The sequence below is a fragment of the Orbicella faveolata genome, unplaced genomic scaffold (assembly GCF_042242905.1).
Source record: "Orbicella faveolata isolate gen_17 unplaced genomic scaffold, um_ofav_v1 contig_3, whole genome shotgun sequence".
NCBI classification, from domain to species: Eukaryota; Metazoa; Cnidaria; class Anthozoa; order Scleractinia; family Merulinidae; genus Orbicella; species Orbicella faveolata.
Genome location: NW_028301558.1, coordinates 4,858,102 through 4,875,001, shown reverse-complemented (window position 1 = coordinate 4,875,001; position 16,900 = coordinate 4,858,102). Strand labels below are relative to the sequence as shown.

Sequence of the window (16,900 nt, the reverse complement as noted above, 5' to 3'; positions counted from 1 at the left end):
GTTGGTCAAATTTAGAACATGTCCGATATGCGAAGAGGTTATAGATAGGGACAGGAAGTGAAACACCTTACTTAGCATTGGTCAATTGAACAGAGAAATTGAACAGAATTGAAAACACCGCAGAAGTTTTAAAATCAATATGGACCCACAGTATGTTTTAGTTTGAAAAGTTACATGTAGCATTCAAAGATCTCATGCTATACACTACATTTCGCTCTAGTATATACTGTTTGCATAATAACTACTTCACCTACCCTTTCTTTGATTCGTTCAACACGCCACTAGTTTCCGCTTTTAAGCTGACATCAAGATTAATATTGGCTCTTTCACAAGCCGCTCAAGTACACATTCCTTATAGCGCAAAACGCAAGTTTGGTTTTGAGTAGAACATATAAGGTGCTGATGTATGTCATTGCAGTGCACTCTCTTATCAAAAGTAAAGATATTGCGTGGTTTGAAACTCGATTATTTTCAGTCTTTGCACAGGCATTTTTAGAACTTATGAGGTGCTGTATGTTAGAGGTACTGCAGTGCACTCTCTTATTAAAAATAAAACTATACAGTGTGTGGTGTTAAAACCAATTATTTTTAGTCTGTTCACATCCAGTCTTTTTTTTGGTTCAGTCTGAAAGTGGGAGTAAACTAAAAATAGCTTTGGAGGGACGGATTACCTTAGGAGTCTAAAGCTGCTTACTTTGCCTTGTCCTTTCAAAAATGTCTCTTTTATATTTTAAATAATTTAGTGAAAATTTCGGGCAGCGCCTATTTAAATTAAGTACGTGTCTTTCGCGTCTGTGTATGGGTACTCAAATGGTGACGAACGAAATAAGGAAATTAATTTCACGCGCGTTTAGCCGTCAATTGCCAATAATTTCCCAAGCCTTTAGGTGAGAGAAATTATTTTGACAAAACGCAAGTGAAATCATTTCTTAATTTCACGAGTATACTATTTGATTACCTTTTAATATCATGGGTAACACGTTACAATCCTGGGTTTTTTAATTGTTTATTGTGCGGAAACATTTCGCGCCAAACGTTGCCATGGCAATTCTGTAATTTCACTTGTGAAATTATAAATTAAGGCTGACATTTCGCGCCAAAATAAAGGAGTAATTTGTCAGCCATAATATTAGCACTAGAGTATCATAGCCAAGATATGTTCTAGAGCTTCATCCAGCTGCTGTCAGATTGCATATAATTATACGAACCGTGTGTCTATGTAACTTCTTAATCTTATCAGCATTCTTACGCCCACAACAGTTCCATACGGTATCGTCGTGAACGATAGAGACAATAAATGATTTAGCTATTATACTGATTTTATAATAAAGCCCTTCCTCGCTTGGCTAGCCATACTTATTCTTTTCCCAAGTTTACCAAGCAAATATTTTACGTGCACATTTCATGGGAGGAACTCATCCAAAATGCTTTCTCCAAGTATAGGGGCAAGCGAGTCTAGTTGCCAAATAACATGATGCTCTGTTATCGCGCCAGAATGGCAGAGTCCTCTTCCAGTTGTGGCTTTTACCTGTTCTCGGATCGCTGATGACTGAGTTCACTGGAACTACTGCTCGTTGAAGGTCACTGTTCTCACCGGCAAGGAAAATGAATGTATAACACTGTTAAATTACTCCTAGATTATCAACTAAGGGTCAAAAGTTCTTTTTCAAAGCACTTTTTATATTGGACCACTTAAAAGCATGCCATCACCGATCTTTTACAACAGTTTTTAGTTACCCAAACATTTAACTTCGTCTGCTACAAAACAAAACAGTGCAAGTATAACAGTAAACTATGAAAGGCTTCGTTTTGCTTCACAGCTCACTGTATTGTTCAGCTACTGTGGCTTTAGCCTGCGAACGCAGACGTATTTCCGGCTGTCGCTTGTCTCCGCCGAAAATAAGGTCTGCGAACCCGAGCCAGGAAACGATTTCTGTGACGTAGGGATTTTAAGCCAATCACAGTGTAGCTTAAGTAGCCCCAGAACTACTGCGCGAAGTATTCGCTGCGAGGAGCACTCGAGTTTCATTCTATCATGGAATCTGATTGGCCAAGGAGAAACAAAAGTCATTACGTCACAGAAATCGTTTCCTGGCTCGGGTTTGCAGACCTTATTTTCGGAGGAGACAAGCGACAGCCGGAAATACGTCTGCGTTCGCAGGCTACCGTAGCTGAGGTACTTCCTCAATCATGATTCTTGATTCTTTGAAGTAGTTTTCTCGCTCTGAACGGCTAAATAGCTTCACAGATAATTCCTCAATATGACTGTAGTGTTGGTCAAATTGAGAATGTGTCCAAAATAAAGAAGGACAGGAAGTAAAATCCTTAGCAACCTCTGAATTGCAGTCCTAAAGCGAAATCGGCCCCATTTACCTTCGAAAGAAATATCTATAAAGATTAGCGAAAAAACTGAGCAACGACGTTTCGGTGTCATCCTGGCACCATTTTCAAGTTAAAAAATATTTGTGCGAAAAGTAAACTAATTTATACCAATGGTAGAGGTGCGAAATTGAATAAATTAAGATTAAGATAGCTGTTCGATGTTCATGTTCATTCCAATGAGGTGTCAAACACTGGTAATGAGTTCAGTGTCTGTTCAAAGCCTAAACAAATACTTTTGCGCGAATAGAGTCTGACTGTGTGTTAAGGCTCGGTTTCTTCTTGCGAATCCACAACATTTCGTGGATCAAGCAATCGAACTTTCCCTGACATTTCTTTAGGATCTTAAAGTTGTTAGTCAGGTCACCAACTGTATCAACTCGGTGTTCATTTTGAAGGTGTTTTCCGATGGCGGTAAATCGGTGTTCCTCAATGCGCTTGTAAAGATGACGGCTAGTGTAACCGACGTATTCTGCATCACACAGATCACATATATAGTTATAAACAACGCACTGTTGATTGATCAAAGGTGGTTTTGGCTCTTGTACTTTGAGATCATCGCCAATTTTACGGCTTCTGAACACCGGCTGTAGTTTGTGATCAAGTTTATTACTCAAGTCCGAGAGATGTTTCTTTACTATGTCCGCTGATTTCTGCTCTTTAAAAGGCAGGACAATGCGGTAGATATTCTCTGTTGGAGGCGTCGATCTTGTGTCTGGTGACATCACTGAATTAACGAAACGGGTGATGGTGGAGTCCACAAGAGAATCTGAGTACTTGAGGTTAGAAAAGATCAGTTTAAGGCGTTCGCATTCTGTTGAGAATAGTTCCCATGTTGAGGACAAGCGGTAAGCACGGTTTAACATGGTTTTAACTAAAGATCTTTTATAGCGGTTGTCGACATGACTTTGGTGGTGTAAGAGGAGACCAGTGTTTGTGGGTTTACGGTAAACACTTGTTACCAGCTTGCAGCCCTTCTTGCATATTTCAATGCCGACAAATGGTAGCTTACCGTTAGATGCGATCTCCATGGTGAAGGATAAGGATGGATGACAGTTGTTCAAAGTCTTCAGAAAGGCTTCTGCGGTTGGTATGTCTTTCATTGTGGCTAGTGTATCATCCACGTAGCGTCTGTAGAAGTCTGGCAACTTGTTCTCGTTTTGTAGCTTTTCCTCGATAGAACAAAGAAAAGTATTGGCCATTAGGGGACCCAAGGGAGAGCCCATCGCTACTCCATCAATTTGTTGGTAGAGTTGACCGTTAAATTGAAATAGCTGGTCCTTTGTTGCTACTGACAACAGTTCAATTAGATCAACTTTGCTGATGTTTAGATGGTGTGTTTTGTTGAACCAGTTGTCAACAAAAGCTCTATCAGCAAGGATCTCGATGGTTTCTTGTAGTGGGACGTTCGTAAATAGCGAAGAGACATCATAAGATACTAGGATGTCAGATTCGTTGAGGCTCAGATTGCGAATCTCATCAGCGAAGGAAAATGTGTCAGATATTGTGTAGCTGTTGATCGACAGGGGCTTCAGTTTATCGTCGAGCCATCTCGCGAGGGCGAAGTTGTAAGTACTTGTGGCGGATAGAATGGGCCTCATCGCCAGTTTTTCTTTATGAGTCTTTGGCAGACCATAAAGATGGGCGAGTCGTGATCCTTTCGGGCAAACTGAGTCGGCAATCTGTTTTGGGAGAATTTTGCGCACGACAGATTCAAGGTGTTTCTCTTTCTGCAGTAAAGGGTGGTAGTTTTTGAGCGGTCGTCCACGCGTCTTGGGTCTCTCCGAACTTACGGCGGTAAATTTAGCTGTATCGTTGATGGAAGATTCACTCAAAAGGCGAACATATTCTGCCTTATCCATAACAACTACTCCTGTACCTTTATCTGGTTTCGTGATTACGATGTCATCTCTTCGTTTTAGTTGCTCAATAGCTCTTTGTAGCGCTTTCGGTGGTTTGGGGGCTTTGCACTCGATGTAGTTAAGCGCGATCGATCGAAATTAGTTTACTTTTCGCACAAATATTTTTTAACTTGAAAATGGTGCCAAGGTCAAACAATAAGAATTTCTCGTTTCATGAACATGTCTGCTGTATTCTGAGGTCAAACAATAAGAATTTCTTGTTACATGAACATATATGCTGTGTTCTGAGGTCAAACAATAACAACTTGTTTTATAAAAATGTTTGCTGTATCTTAAATGGGAAAGTAGTTGGAAAAGTGATTAGGTGAGTGAGCAATGTCTTACTTTGCCTAGTAATCAAATTTAATCGATCTTGACTACTTGTTACAAAAGAATATTTCTTCAAGAATATTTTCAACCTCTTTTTATTAATATAGCTACGATTGTACATTAAGATTGTTCTTGCCTCAAACATATCGTAAGTGTTTGAAGTTAAGCTTAATGTCACTTCTTGTTTCTAAATTGTTGTATTTACAGCATATCTTTCATAATACCTATTTCTTGCTTTAAAACTTGAATTGCTGTACAATAATAATTATTTGTTTGTTCAAAAAATTTTCCCCTTAAAACTTAAATTTGTGTTTGATCTTTTCCAGGGTTATTAGTTAGTTTGACCTTAGATTGGCTATCTCAGTTATCTTAGAAATAAGATCAGGTTTCCTTGGTTTTTTGGGAAGACTAGGTTTATGTCCTATGAGTTCGTTAAGGAGTTGAATGAGATCACCAATTTTCAGCTTTTTCAACTCATCCACTGACTGGGTAATGGTCTTCTTCTGAGGATCTTCAGTGGCATTAGGGGTTGTCAGGACATCTTCTCTTGGTTTTTCTACAGCTGAAATCCGAGGCACTTTCTTTGCCGATTCTTGCTTGCCTCCATCACACCAGAAATTTGTGCGCTTTTCAACAAGCAGGAGACTAGTACATGCATCCCATCTGTTTATCTTCCGATGGAAGAACCGCCTGAAATCATCATTCTTTTTCTCAACTCCTGATAAAAGAAGGAAAGAAATGCAGGTAAGAGGTTTATTTTTTCTCGACCCCTCATAAAGATAAGAGGCACACATTGTTAAGTTAGTTGATATATCTCTCTCTCTTAAGAATTTACTCTCTCCGGTCATTAGTGTCTGTTTATACGTGATAAAGTTTTACTTTATTGCAAAAAATGTTACCTTGACCACTGAAATACTTAAGTGAACCATGGTTTCTTATCATTGTGGGGACGTGATAAACGAGGATGTGAATGTATGGGGTGATGATTGTCTCATTTGTGTAGCCGGGTCCACTTCCTGCCATCCTTGCCAGAGAGCTACCCCATCTTCTAGCCTGTGTGAAGAAAACAAGATAAGTGAATGTCTGTTCGTGCAGAAATAATGTCTCTGCAATTTATGAGCATGTGGTTATTATCTTGGATTTATCTATTTATTTAAATTTATTTATTTATTACAGACCTTATCTTGTATTTCATCAACCTCATTATCAGTGTGGGCATCTTTGTTGATTAGGTCCAGTATCTCCTGGAAACCCTGAAAATATTAAAGAAGATTCCCAAGTAAGATCAGGACTAATATATCAACCAACAAAGCCCAGAGCAAAAGTTTTCTTCCTTAAACATGCTTTGCATTAGAAATGACATTTTTACTCACTGTCCACAGTTTTTGAACAACTGGTGCCCTTTCTGGTGGTAGCAATTTTGAAAAGTTGCAGGGAAGTTTTCTCAGGAGTAACCGCTTCTCTCCACCCAGCAGAGATGTCCATTCCACTTTCCTTGCTGATTCCTTCGGTCTCCATACATTGAGGGTAATTCCTAGTGAGCGCACTGTGGTTAAAAGTGCATCTAAATGGATGGGCTTTCTTGCTGATGGGGCTTTATCTTTGTTTTCAGCCTGATTTGGTAAGAGGTAATTCATTAGTATGATGAAACTGTTGATACATGTGCTATGGTGTTAGTAACTGTCAGTTCATATGTCAGTTAATTATGGTAGGGCAATCAAAATATAACATACATAAACCTTTTTCAAAGAAAAATTTGTTAAGAGAATAAATATTGATTCTACCTCATCCCAATCTAAAACTTCGAGGATTAGGCCTGTTTCCAGTCGATCCATCACACGTAGCATAAGGTGAAGCTCATCAATAATGATGTTGTCGAGGGGTATCTTGAATAATGGCTGATGCTGGCATCCAGGTTGCTTATACCAATCTGGACCCAGCGTCCTTTTCATGTTCGATGACTGGTAATAAGAGAATGGAATATCCATGTTGCATCTAAAGTTGAAGACCAACAGAACAGAAACTTAAGGAAGATCAGAATTTTACAAAACATGTTGAAACCTCAAATATTAAAAAAGGGTATGCAATCAGTTAATTATCAAGAAACAAGATAGTTCTGAATAGTACCTGTCTTTTTTATGGATCAAGCACCAGATGCATGAATTGTTGGAGATGGCCCCCTTCATTCCCATTGAAAGAAGTAGAAACTGTTGGAATGATAATAATAATGCAATAAACCACCAAGCTCAATGTCATCCAGTACACAGTACACAGTACACAGTCCTGGAAACTTTGCAGTTTTTTTATGTAATCATCAAGTCATAGACATTGTACTTACTTTGTAATCACCCCCCAAGAAGAACTGCAGTTTTACTTTCTTTCCATTCATTACAACAAATCCATCGTCGATTAGCTTATTGACAGTTGATGTCACATTTGCCAATCCATTTCTCAGGTTTTTATAGTCTTCAGAGGTTTTCAGTACAGCAATAGTGTGGTTGCCTGTAAAAAGCACAATACATGTAAGGGGGGAGTAGAAATACTTGACCTAAGTTGGTTGAAATGTTTAACTTCAGACTTTTTCAACATGTTCATTAGAATCGAACAACATTGGCAATTAGTCATGAGATGTATAGAAACAAAAACAGATAACTTGTGAGTACACTGTAGTTTTATCAATTAGGGATCTCAATTTTGAAAAAGGCTGTTCTGCTATTCATAAATAAATGCATGTATATTGTGGGAGGAAAAAAACAAGTAAACTACATACTCCGCTCTACATTTATGTATTGAGCACTGTTTTACGAAAATCAAATTTTACAGTTTAAATGCATGTGTATGTATGTATGTATGCGTGTATTTACCTGCACTAGAGAGTACATTTTGACCTTCATCCAAGATAGAAAAGGAGCACACAAATAAATTGCTGGAATGAGACATTCTTGCACCATCACCAGATATTTTCACTTTCACTGTTGGGCTTTGGTCTTCTGGTTGGTTGGTCTTCTTCAGCTAGAGCAAAATGTAACAGAGTGTGAAATGATTTCTTTTGGACTTGTTCAACTTATAGTTTATTTGCTGTGGCTCCCATAAGCTAACACACTGTGCAACCATAAGCTTAATTAAATTGTGTAACTTGTTTTACTTACATGTTTTTCAATTTGTTGCTTCAGTAGGTCCTCAAGTGGTAACTCAGCTCCTGGTTGGTCCCCTGGTGCTTTTCTTATGTTCCAACTAGAGTCTATGGTGCCTTGACATCCCTGTACCAAGTAGGATCTAGGCAGTGTCTGGTCCTGCTGAGTCAGCTCATGGTAAGTCTCCCATGAAATGGAAAACTTGTCCATTATAAAAAGTATTCCCCTGATTTTCTCCTTTTCAGTTTCGGGCAACTTCTCATATGCATGCATTTTCTTCTCTAAAGGGAAATAACAATTTTGATGACATTATTTCTTGAAACAACGTTTAACCATCAAGTACCTAACCCAACATAAGTGTATTTTTTTGTGCTGAAGACTTGGAAGTGTTTATGTTTTGTTATTCTTCGTGTTCATAGAGACAAGACATTATTATTATTATTATTATTATTGTTATTATTATTCTTCTTATTATTCTTATTATAAATATTATTATTATTATTATTATTATTAAACGCACAAAGCAGGGCTGTTCTGAAAACCACTTTTGTGACTCAGAAGGCACCCTGTTTAAAGATAATTTTTGTTAGAAAGGTCTCCCTACCTTTGGAACTATCTCCTTGCTTTGAATGGTCTTCGTTTTGTACACGTATGTCAGGAACGGCTCCACTAATGGGCAGGTTTTCTTTCTCAGGACCATCTGCCAAGAAAGTGAAAAGAGGACAGTTATCTTTTGCTCTCGTGAAGTACTCTATTACAGTATATTGGTGTTTGAAGTTTAGTTACCTGTTGGAATACCCTTTAAATTGATGTCACGAGTCTGTCCGGTTTTATCCCGGAGCTTCAAGGACTCGGGCATTAACCCATATGTTTCTCCGAACCAGAGTGCATCTTTGGCTTTCCTTCTGCAAAGAAATAACAAAGGGCAATATGATCCTATGTATACAACCGTAGGTAGCTATGTTCTTAGGTCTTGTCATAATTTGTGTGAAGGCTTTCCCTAGGTATTGTTTACAATAGTTGTTTACGATAGTTAAAGCACTTGATTAAAGTTTACTCACTGTATTTGTGTCAATTGCCTGTATTGCTGCTTCTTTCCCACTTCTGTGTAGTCATTTCCAGAGTGGGCTAGTCTTTGCCGCATCTTATTGTAGAGATCGGCCGCCTTTTCCTCCACATCCGCTCGCATCTCTTTCCGTTTCGTCGTGCTTTTGACGTGTTGCGTCTTTCTCCAAAACCGCCTGATGCTTTCGGCCAACGCTTTTCCTACGCGCTCTCCAGCAGATTCTGTCAATCGATAGCCAAGAGGCAGAATACTTAATTGCAGAAGCGCAAACACTGTGTTCGGCTGTCCACAAACTTCTCTCCATCCCCAAAGAGCTTCGCCATTCAGTTGAAATTGAAATATGCCATTGCTTTCATTGACGAACGGAGGTACTATGTTGATCAGCAGGGGATGGATCGGGGTTTCGAAGAGCTCTGAAAAGAGCTCCCGATCACTTACGATTTCGCTTTCCATGTTCATTGAGCAACAGGTTTTCGAATGAATCAGCTGCGCCGACAGCATACTTTTGAAATTCGCGGTAATGAATATTTCAGTTACAGTCAAGTGGTTTTCTTGAATGGGTATTATTTAGTTTTGACAGCCATTGTTATACAGACGTGTGCTTAAGACAATAGCTCTTCCATCGAAGACGCGCCATTTTCAAATGCAACTCCAACAAGAAGTTTTCAAACTCAAAAAGCTACAGGTTCCTGTGGACCGATTTTCAAATTTGAAACGGGTTTTGTTTCAGTAAAAAGCCATCTTTCATTTGCCGTGCGTGAAAATTAGGAAGGTCGGTTTAGATGGTCTGAAAATTGCTTCTGAAAACGGTCCCCATACAAAAAATGGCCAATTTTTGCCCATTTTCAAGAGCAAAAAGCTACTCCTTATACCTCATATATCAACTTACTTAACGGCTTAAATTGAAGATTCAACCTTCTTCTTCAAAAAGCCGCGCGTGAAAGTTGAAGTTTTAACTCCTGGAAACCAGAACAGTAAGTTTTATCAACGCTATTGGGCCAATTTGGACCCTTTCTTCTCTTAATCAGGGCATTTCACGACACGCAAACATTCAAATTTGCCTCTTCGCCGGTCATGAATAATTAATAATGTCCAGGCATTCTACCCGATGTCGAGTGCGGCACGCGCACGCGAAATTAGTGGATCAAAATGGCTGCCATACCCGCGCGTTGAATCGAACAGCTTTATTAGAGTAAGGCTAGTTGCTAAATAACATGACGCTCCCTGTAAGGTGATGTGGCACTGTTGTGCTGGTGAAGTTTTCTCACAGTTCCTAAAGTGACTCGACAATAAAGGTAAGAATTGAAAACGCCATTAATATTTCTAAGAAACCTTGTTAAAATATCACATTAAGATTCTATTCTTATATCAAGGGTTAATTTTGGCTCCAAAGCGAACAAAACGCACTATATTCATGAAAAAACCACCATTTCTAGAATGGAAGTAGCAAGTCTGACAGAGTTTCACGTATTTCCCCTTTTTATGCTTATTACATTTTCTTTCATGGCCATTTCTTCGGTTGTCTTAGTCAGTTCCAAAAATCAAAAGTGGGGTAGCAAAATTGGTAGAGGTCGCTATCACCTTAGTTCGGATCACTGATGGCTGAAGGTCACTGTACAAACCAGCTCAGGAGCTTGAGATTAAATGCGTGACACTGTTAAAACACTCTTCAAATATTAACTGACGATCAAAAGTTCTTTTTCGATGCACTTTATTAAGCCATTTCAAAGCATGCCATCACCGCTCTTTTATAAGGTTTTTAGTTACCCACTAATTTAACTTTTTCTACTACATTTCAAAACAGCGCAAGTAAACTAAACTATGAAAGGCTTCGTTTTCTTTCACAGCTCACTGTATTGTTCAGCTACTGTGGCTTAGGGACTTCCTCGATAATGATTCGAGCCACTGAGTTGTACCCAGTATACGCATCAGAACCGCTTTTGAAACCTGGGCAATCTCCGACAGCCAATCCCACGCGTACGGTGCCTTTACCAATCCCCTCACAGTATCCCCCTATCTGACTGTGCTTGTGTACGTTGGTGTCTGTTTTGCCGTGATTAGTAGCAAGAACATCGATCGCTTCGATAGTGATTGGTTTAGAACACTCCACGCCATTGAAGGTGAAATACCAACGCTTGCAGCAGTTCAGGCAACAACAAATCCGGAAATCTCCATCATACTCCACCTTCAATGCCGTGTCTTGGTTTTTCTTCACAAAGACACAATCCTAGAATGACAGATAATGATGGAAATTTAGAAAGATTTAACATTGAATCTCGTACTGTAATTTATGAATTAATACTAATTCTAATCACCAAGCTGCTCAACTTGCTCTTGAAACTTAATTGGCTCTATGTTTGGTGCATCTTACAAGACGCACCAGCCGAGATACAGGCAGCAACTTTAAAAAATAAATAAATAATTAAAAATAATAATTTGTATAACACTCAACCTCGCAACCTCGTTTTCAGGATTTTTTCCAAGCCCTGGGAACGAGGTTACGAGGCTGAATAATACTCACAAATACAATGACAATTCCTCTAAATGAGAATAAAACAACACAAACAAAACAAACTGTTGCTTAGCCGCAAACACGAAATAATTGCTTAACCCCGCATATTCAAACAATTTAAAGTACATAACCCACCTATAACGTGTACCTTCCATCTAAGAAGTCATACTGTCTTCAGTAAATATAGAATTACTGACCTTTATCAAACCGTAATCCCTGCCATCGTTCAGTTTGCTCCAGACGCACTGTTTCCAGTTCCTCTGAGGGACCACAGCCGAGGGGCCCTGTTCGCCCTTGTCGCCCTTGGTTCCTTTAGGCCCCATTTCTCCAGGTGGTCCCACAGGCCCCTGGCTTCCTTCGGGTCCTTCAGGTCCCATTTTACCGGGTGCTCCCACAGCTCCTTGGTCACCCTTGGCCCCATCATGTCCGTGTAGCCCGGGCACTCCAGGGACACCTGGGACGCCACTGGCCGGACAAGTCGACTTGCTCTTCAAAGTTAAGATAAAAACGCAATCACTAAAACATTATTTTTCTTTCCTGTGCATTTTCCATACATTCATTCTGTTGCCTTCTCGTTCCTTCCCGAAATTAATGTCACATTGTCTTAAAGCTGGCGTGCCAAAAACGATTTTAAATTTAGAGCCCCAATCCCATAATCGAGAGGAATCTTGTAAGCGAGTGTTAAACTAACACCACACATTTTCTCGTCGGTAAATTTTGTGGGAAATTGTAAGGAAAATGAAACAGGCAAAATCTATCTCTTTCTGGATAGTTTGACTCGTTGTTCGCTTTTCCAACTTGCAAGATCTGTGTTCATGTCATCTGTCAAACCACCAAGCAAGGTGTATTTACGTCTTTTAAAAATCTAACGCGTGGCGAGTTTTCTGAATGCACTTGGTTTTGCCAAGCGAAAGAAAGTGGATGAGTTTGAGAACTTACCGGATGGTCGGCGGAAAACACCAAGTGTGGTATCACACATCCCATAACACAAAAAAAGAGGACGAAACTCATTGTTCCAGCCTTTTCTTGTTAACTGCCAATACGTTCTGTTCAAAACAGCTGAAAGAAAGAAACGAGTGTTACGTGCAATTGTTTCGAGATGAGAAATAGAGCAAAGATGAACTTCAGCCCAAATTTCCAAGTAACTCGCTTTCGTTTTTGAATGTTTTCGATCAGACTCGTCTCACGGTTGTGCAACAGTAAAGCTACCACGGTCTGTGCTCGCCGAGGCACTTAACCAGTTCACAACAGAGAATGTTTGTGAGTCAGTTATATCATCAGCTTCTAATTGTCACATATAACTAATAACAACACAAGAGATTTCACTTTAGCATCAACCACTCTACTGTTGCGTTTGAAGGGGACGGAAAGAGTGGACACCGACTTCGAGAAGCTTCTTATAATTGTTAAGGCCTTATGGCAGTCTCTTATCCGTTATCGTGCAGTGTTCAGGGCCACCGGAGACCACACAACGACCTAGCGAAGGGACCATTCTGATGATGGTGCCCTTATCGTGACTATATATTTTCAACGTGATGCCTCTTTTACAATGTTTTACAGGGAGAAAAATTCTTCAGTTGAGCCAACAGGAAAACCTGGACAACTGAATTATTTGACATTGATCTTAATCCTATTTTCGAATTGATGTCGTTGCCGAACATCTGAGTTTATCCAACTACTGGAAAAAGATGACAGGGTGGAAACTCAGTATTTCACTTACCAGTGTGTGTTGCTTATGTCTTTATGGCAATCCCAGTCTGCTGTATTTGTGCAGCTGAAAACACTGAATAACCTTAAATTGGTTCGTTATATTGATTGTTCTAATTCAATTAACGTCGAGCAATTTCTCTGCAATGTTTCACACGACTAAACGTTTAACGCCTGAAGTGACAATTTTCGAGGGATTACAATACTCGGTCTCGATTTGTATTATGCGTGATAGTTGACTCGGGCAGCACACTCGTCAACTATTACGCGATAGAAATCTGAAGCTCGTAATCTGATTGTTAAATAGAAATTCCATTTTTAAACAATAAGGGCGCGTATTTTCTTTGGGCTATTTCCTAAATAATTTAAGCATCATGTTGGTAAATACGGATCCCTAATTTCGTTCATGGGTTTTACGTAGCTGACACTATCGTAGACTATTGTCCTGGTGAGCATGGTATCATAAAAGTGCAATATAGCTTTGCATAAGCTGTTAGTTATTTCACTCAACCAGCATCTTTGCTTTGAGCGAATACAATCAAGCTGAGTACCATGAGTTAGTTTTTCTGATATTAATTAGAGGTTGTCTATTCATGAACGTCAATAAACATTTTTTCTTTGCGTAACAAAATATTAATTTTCAGTTTTGTTTAGGTTTTGATGCGTCATATCCTTGACATGTCTTGCGAAACTTTCTACCTGATGGATTTAAACATCTATGATTATCCGAGAATGTCTCAAAATATTTGAAATGTTTCTCGTAAAAACCATTAGACAAAAATAAGTCAGTATATTATAACTCATGGGGTATGTCTGTGGTGGTTTACTTAACCTGCAAAACTTAATGCATTTGGTTATGGTCAAGTGCAAAATCTTGAGAATTTGAAAAAATAGCCTCCACTTTAAATTAATTGCTCCTTTTCAGAAAGGAATGCAATTTGAGCAATAGATTATCTTGTGCGCTTGTTCTGCTTAAAACGTACCTAACCAAAAGGCCACAATAGAACGTGTTTTATGACTGTCACCCAGGCTAAGCGAAGAGCATGATTTGAAGTCTTTTAAACATGATTCTGTGATGAAACTGGACAATTAGGGAATTCGCAAATCATTTTCACACGTGCGATGATTGGCACACGACTGACATATCGTAGGAGTTTTAATTTAAGGGCGATTGTACATATGGGTGAATTTGCGTTATCAAGATGCCTTTCTATGTATTATTTTTAAAAGGTCACAGGGCCTGACCTGTTCTTCCTTTGACTACTGTATTCCTGCGCGAATGTAACTGGGGGAGACTGTTTCAAGTTTTCAAGCTGCCATAAAATCTTTGCTTTACGGTTTAAGAGCCTAGAATTTTTCTTCCTTCGTAATATTTTACCCCTCTCTCTATCTCCAGTAGTTATAGGCCAGTAGCTTCCTTTTGTAGCGATTTAAAATAACGGAAAACATTTCTGGAGAGCAGAGCTTCCTCACTTCCATACAAAACCTCATTATTTTTGCAATATTCAAATGGTCATTAAATCTCAACCTTACGCGGCCGGCATTGGTCTGAAAATTGGTGTTGTAGCTATCTAAGACATGATCTTTACAGTTCTGAAATTCATATAGCTGTAGTTAAGAGTTTTGAAATTATCAGCCACGTTACCAATTGTTGCAAAAGGCCTAATGGATTTTGGTTTTACTTCTGACTGGATGACAGCTGGATAAATTCCCATCTGTATAACTAGCAAATACACAGACCACTAAGAAACAATCCTGCCACTTCAAAAAGGCTCCTATGAAATCGGAAGTGTATCAGTTGAAAATGACATTTATCCTAGTAAGTTTATAGAGTTAACTGAAACAGGACACTCGAAGGTACCTCTCACTTTTATTTTGAAAATCAGGCACAACAATTAATGAAATCTTTGAAAAAAAATTAATCGCCATTTATCGTAACGTGTCTCAAATTTACGTTAACTACAAACAAACTTGTTTATGATAATAATAAAGACACCTGACAGCGAAGGAAACAAGATGCGCGAGCAAATTTGACGGCAATGTTGCAGCTCCCTGAAACTCAGCTCCTAATCAGTTAAACATTATAACTTGTACATGAGAAAAGAAAATTGACTTGTAGCGTCGATCTGTCTTAATTATGGTTGGGAAGGTGGAACCTCCTCAATCAAAATACGGCTCACAGAGTTATAACCGGTAAATGCCGGCCCAGCTTTTTTACCCACGCAATCTCCTGTGTGAAATCCCACTCTGACTGTGCCCCAGGAAATTCCCTCGCAGTACCCTGCAATATATCCAGTTTTGTGTATGTTCGTGTCCGTTCTACCGTGGTTGTTAGCGATGTGGTGCACACCATCTATAGCGAGAGGCCTTTGACATTCCACACCGTTGAAGGTGAAGTACCAGCGCTTACAGCAATCCAGACAACAGCATATCCTGAAATCTCCGATGAATTCGACTTTCAAGGCTGTGTACGATTTGCGCTTGGTGAAAATACACTCCTATAGAACACAAGAAACCGTAATAGTCAGTGGCAATCTGGGACTGAACGAGAAAAGACTTAGCTTCTACACTCTCTTGAAACTAAAAACGTCTTTAAATTGAAAAATGTTACTATGTGAAGTGGGTTCAACAATGAAGGAAAAGTGAGTCATTTTACAAAATAGCCCATAAGAAAGAAACTTCCTCCCCTTGCTGATAACTTAAGATTTTAAAATGTTTACCGGATGGCGTTCCCAGTTTTTTCCCTCCCCTGTCCGTAGACTTCAGCGCCCGCCTCTTCCCCGAAAACAAAAAAACGCCTGATCCCATAGGTTATATCAGACATAAAATGACAGCTTTAATCTTTCTGTCATCGAAATTTTGGGCGTCTTTCGGACGAAAGAGTAGGTTAGGGAACGCACAACGAGTTTTATCAAACTTTCTTTGCATCTGCAGTTATTTTAAAACATTTCGTGGCACTTTTTTGGGTCAAACTAACTCGTTGAAAAGAGCTAGACAAATTCTGCTCACCAGTAGCAATCCATAATCTCTGTTATCGTCCAAATTTTTCCACGCACATTGTTTCCAGTTTTTGGCTTGGCCTTCCTTTCCTTTCGGTCCTGGCGGGCCTTCTAATCCAACGGGCCCAGGCGGACCCATGGGGCCTTGTTGGCAAGGACTCCAGCCTGGCGGTCCGACCGGTCCGGGATATCCCGTCTCTCCTTTGTGTCCGCGTCGCCCACGTCGGCCAGGACTCCCTGGTGGGCCAGCCGGGCAAGTGAAAGGACAGATAGGCGCGGGTGGGGACTGGGACGTGCTCTAAAAACGAAAAGAAAAAGAAAGAAAAAAGAATGACAGGTAATCCTGAAGACTTGACAAAAGCTGCCATTTTGAAGAGGAACAATTTAACTCACCAAGTAAATATTGCAAGCGGCAAGCCAGATGAGACAAATAATGAACATTTTTATAGCTTTCATCTTTCCATCCATACCGCACAGGTCTACAATCAAACAAATGTTTTACAAATCATATTTAGATTAACACTTAACCATGCTTTTGGATTTCAACAAACAACTTCTACGTTATAAAGTTAAGAGCCCAAAAGTGTTTTGAATAAGTCAATAAATAGTTTTAACTCTCAAAACGCTTAAGATTTAGAAGATTATAGTGTGTATATACATTTTCCGCGAGCCCTGAGGTAATTTACAGTCAGTTGCCACAAAATATATTATATATTTTTTTTAAACTAACTACTTGTTAACGGCGCCGTGAGCCCGGACCGGTTCTTAATTCGTTCAAGTTTATTTTTTCGTCTTCGTGATTTGCTTCTTGCAAGTAAGCTTAAACGGGAAAGTTGGTCATTCCGCCCCAGAATGACCTCTCTACAAAAGAG

The 16,900-nt window shown here is 39.4% G+C and overlaps 6 protein-coding genes across 7 annotated transcripts; all 6 read right to left on the bottom strand.

Annotated features, from left to right (window-relative positions):
- Positions 1 to 2,395: 2,395 nt before the first annotated feature.
- On the bottom strand, positions 2,396 to 4,365 carry LOC149106149 (uncharacterized). The gene has a single exon (XM_089297458.1). The coding sequence runs from the start codon at positions 4,239 to 4,241 to the stop codon at positions 2,604 to 2,606; it is 1,638 nt and encodes a 545-aa protein (XP_089153584.1). The 5' UTR covers positions 4,242 to 4,365; the 3' UTR covers positions 2,396 to 2,603.
- A 324-nt stretch (positions 4,366 to 4,689) lies between these two features.
- On the bottom strand, positions 4,690 to 6,616 carry LOC110043654 (uncharacterized). Its single transcript, XM_089297459.1, has 5 exons — positions 6,395 to 6,616; positions 5,984 to 6,223; positions 5,789 to 5,863; positions 5,510 to 5,663; positions 4,690 to 5,328 (listed from the first exon to the last, which is right to left on the bottom strand). Exons 1-5 carry the CDS (start codon positions 6,596 to 6,598, stop codon positions 4,946 to 4,948), a joined length of 1,056 nt encoding a protein of 351 aa, XP_089153585.1. The 5' UTR covers positions 6,599 to 6,616; the 3' UTR covers positions 4,690 to 4,945.
- A 669-nt stretch (positions 6,617 to 7,285) lies between these two features.
- LOC149106148 (uncharacterized) lies at positions 7,286 to 8,423 on the bottom strand. Its single transcript, XM_089297470.1, has 3 exons — positions 8,349 to 8,423; positions 7,760 to 8,025; positions 7,286 to 7,622 (listed from the first exon to the last, which is right to left on the bottom strand). The coding sequence occupies exons 2-3, from the start codon at positions 8,015 to 8,017 to the stop codon at positions 7,428 to 7,430; spliced, it is 453 nt and encodes a 150-aa protein (XP_089153596.1). The 5' UTR covers positions 8,018 to 8,025; positions 8,349 to 8,423; the 3' UTR covers positions 7,286 to 7,427.
- A 16-nt stretch (positions 8,424 to 8,439) lies between these two features.
- On the bottom strand, positions 8,440 to 9,874 carry LOC149106147 (uncharacterized). The gene has a single exon (XM_089297468.1). It carries the CDS (start codon positions 9,309 to 9,311, stop codon positions 8,802 to 8,804), a length of 510 nt encoding a protein of 169 aa, XP_089153594.1. The 5' UTR covers positions 9,312 to 9,874; the 3' UTR covers positions 8,440 to 8,801.
- A 630-nt stretch (positions 9,875 to 10,504) lies between these two features.
- On the bottom strand, positions 10,505 to 14,113 carry LOC110053223 (collagen triple helix repeat-containing protein 1-like). Of its 2 annotated transcripts, none has more exons than XM_089297462.1 (4): positions 14,013 to 14,113; positions 12,262 to 12,381; positions 11,520 to 11,810; positions 10,505 to 11,037 (listed from the first exon to the last, which is right to left on the bottom strand). In XM_089297462.1, exons 2-4 carry the CDS (start codon positions 12,331 to 12,333, stop codon positions 10,675 to 10,677), a joined length of 726 nt encoding a protein of 241 aa, XP_089153588.1. In that variant the 5' UTR covers positions 12,334 to 12,381; positions 14,013 to 14,113; the 3' UTR covers positions 10,505 to 10,674. The 2 variants fall into 2 exon arrangements, with proteins under 2 accessions (XP_089153588.1, XP_089153587.1); XM_089297461.1 differs by lacking the exon at positions 14,013 to 14,113 and adding an exon at positions 13,043 to 13,285.
- A 771-nt stretch (positions 14,114 to 14,884) lies between these two features.
- Positions 14,885 to 16,519, bottom strand: LOC149106146 (collagen triple helix repeat-containing protein 1-like). Its single transcript, XM_089297463.1, has 3 exons — positions 16,422 to 16,519; positions 16,039 to 16,326; positions 14,885 to 15,527 (listed from the first exon to the last, which is right to left on the bottom strand). The coding sequence occupies exons 1-3, from the start codon at positions 16,494 to 16,496 to the stop codon at positions 15,165 to 15,167; spliced, it is 726 nt and encodes a 241-aa protein (XP_089153589.1). The 5' UTR covers positions 16,497 to 16,519; the 3' UTR covers positions 14,885 to 15,164.
- Between the last annotated feature and the right edge of the window lie 381 nt (positions 16,520 to 16,900).

Excerpts from the sequence above, each read along its gene's own strand:
- LOC149106149 (XM_089297458.1), bottom strand. The coding sequence starts at position 4,241 with ATGGATAAGGCAGAATATGTTCGCCTTTTGAGTGAATCTTCCATCAAC.
- LOC110043654 (XM_089297459.1), bottom strand. The coding sequence starts at position 6,598 with ATGGATATTCCATTCTCTTATTACCAGTCATCGAACATGAAAAGGACG. Across the intron at positions 5,864-5,983 it reads TTGTTCAAAAACTGTGGACA|GGTTTCCAGGAGATACTGGA; the intron begins GTGAGTAAAAAT and ends TAATATTTTCAG. Across the intron at positions 5,329-5,509 it reads TAAGTATTTCAGTGGTCAAG|GAGTTGAGAAAAAGAATGAT; the intron begins GTAACATTTTTT and ends TTCTTTTATCAG.
- LOC149106148 (XM_089297470.1), bottom strand. The coding sequence starts at position 8,017 with ATGCATGCATATGAGAAGTTGCCCGAAACTGAAAAGGAGAAAATCAGG. Across the intron at positions 7,623-7,759 it reads AGCAACAAATTGAAAAACAT|CTGAAGAAGACCAACCAACC; the intron begins GTAAGTAAAACA and ends ATTTTGCTCTAG.
- LOC149106147 (XM_089297468.1), bottom strand. The coding sequence starts at position 9,311 with ATGCTGTCGGCGCAGCTGATTCATTCGAAAACCTGTTGCTCAATGAAC.
- LOC110053223 (XM_089297462.1), bottom strand. The coding sequence starts at position 12,333 with ATGAGTTTCGTCCTCTTTTTTTGTGTTATGGGATGTGTGATACCACAC. Across the intron at positions 11,811-12,261 it reads TGTTTTCCGCCGACCATCCG|AGCAAGTCGACTTGTCCGGC; the intron begins GTAAGTTCTCAA and ends TTAACTTTGAAG. Across the intron at positions 11,038-11,519 it reads GGGATTACGGTTTGATAAAG|GATTGTGTCTTTGTGAAGAA; the intron begins GTCAGTAATTCT and ends CTGTCATTCTAG.
- LOC149106146 (XM_089297463.1), bottom strand. The coding sequence starts at position 16,496 with ATGGATGGAAAGATGAAAGCTATAAAAATGTTCATTATTTGTCTCATC. Across the intron at positions 16,327-16,421 it reads CCGCTTGCAATATTTACTTG|AGCACGTCCCAGTCCCCACC; the intron begins GTGAGTTAAATT and ends TTTCGTTTTTAG. Across the intron at positions 15,528-16,038 it reads GAGATTATGGATTGCTACTG|GAGTGTATTTTCACCAAGCG; the intron begins GTGAGCAGAATT and ends TGTGTTCTATAG.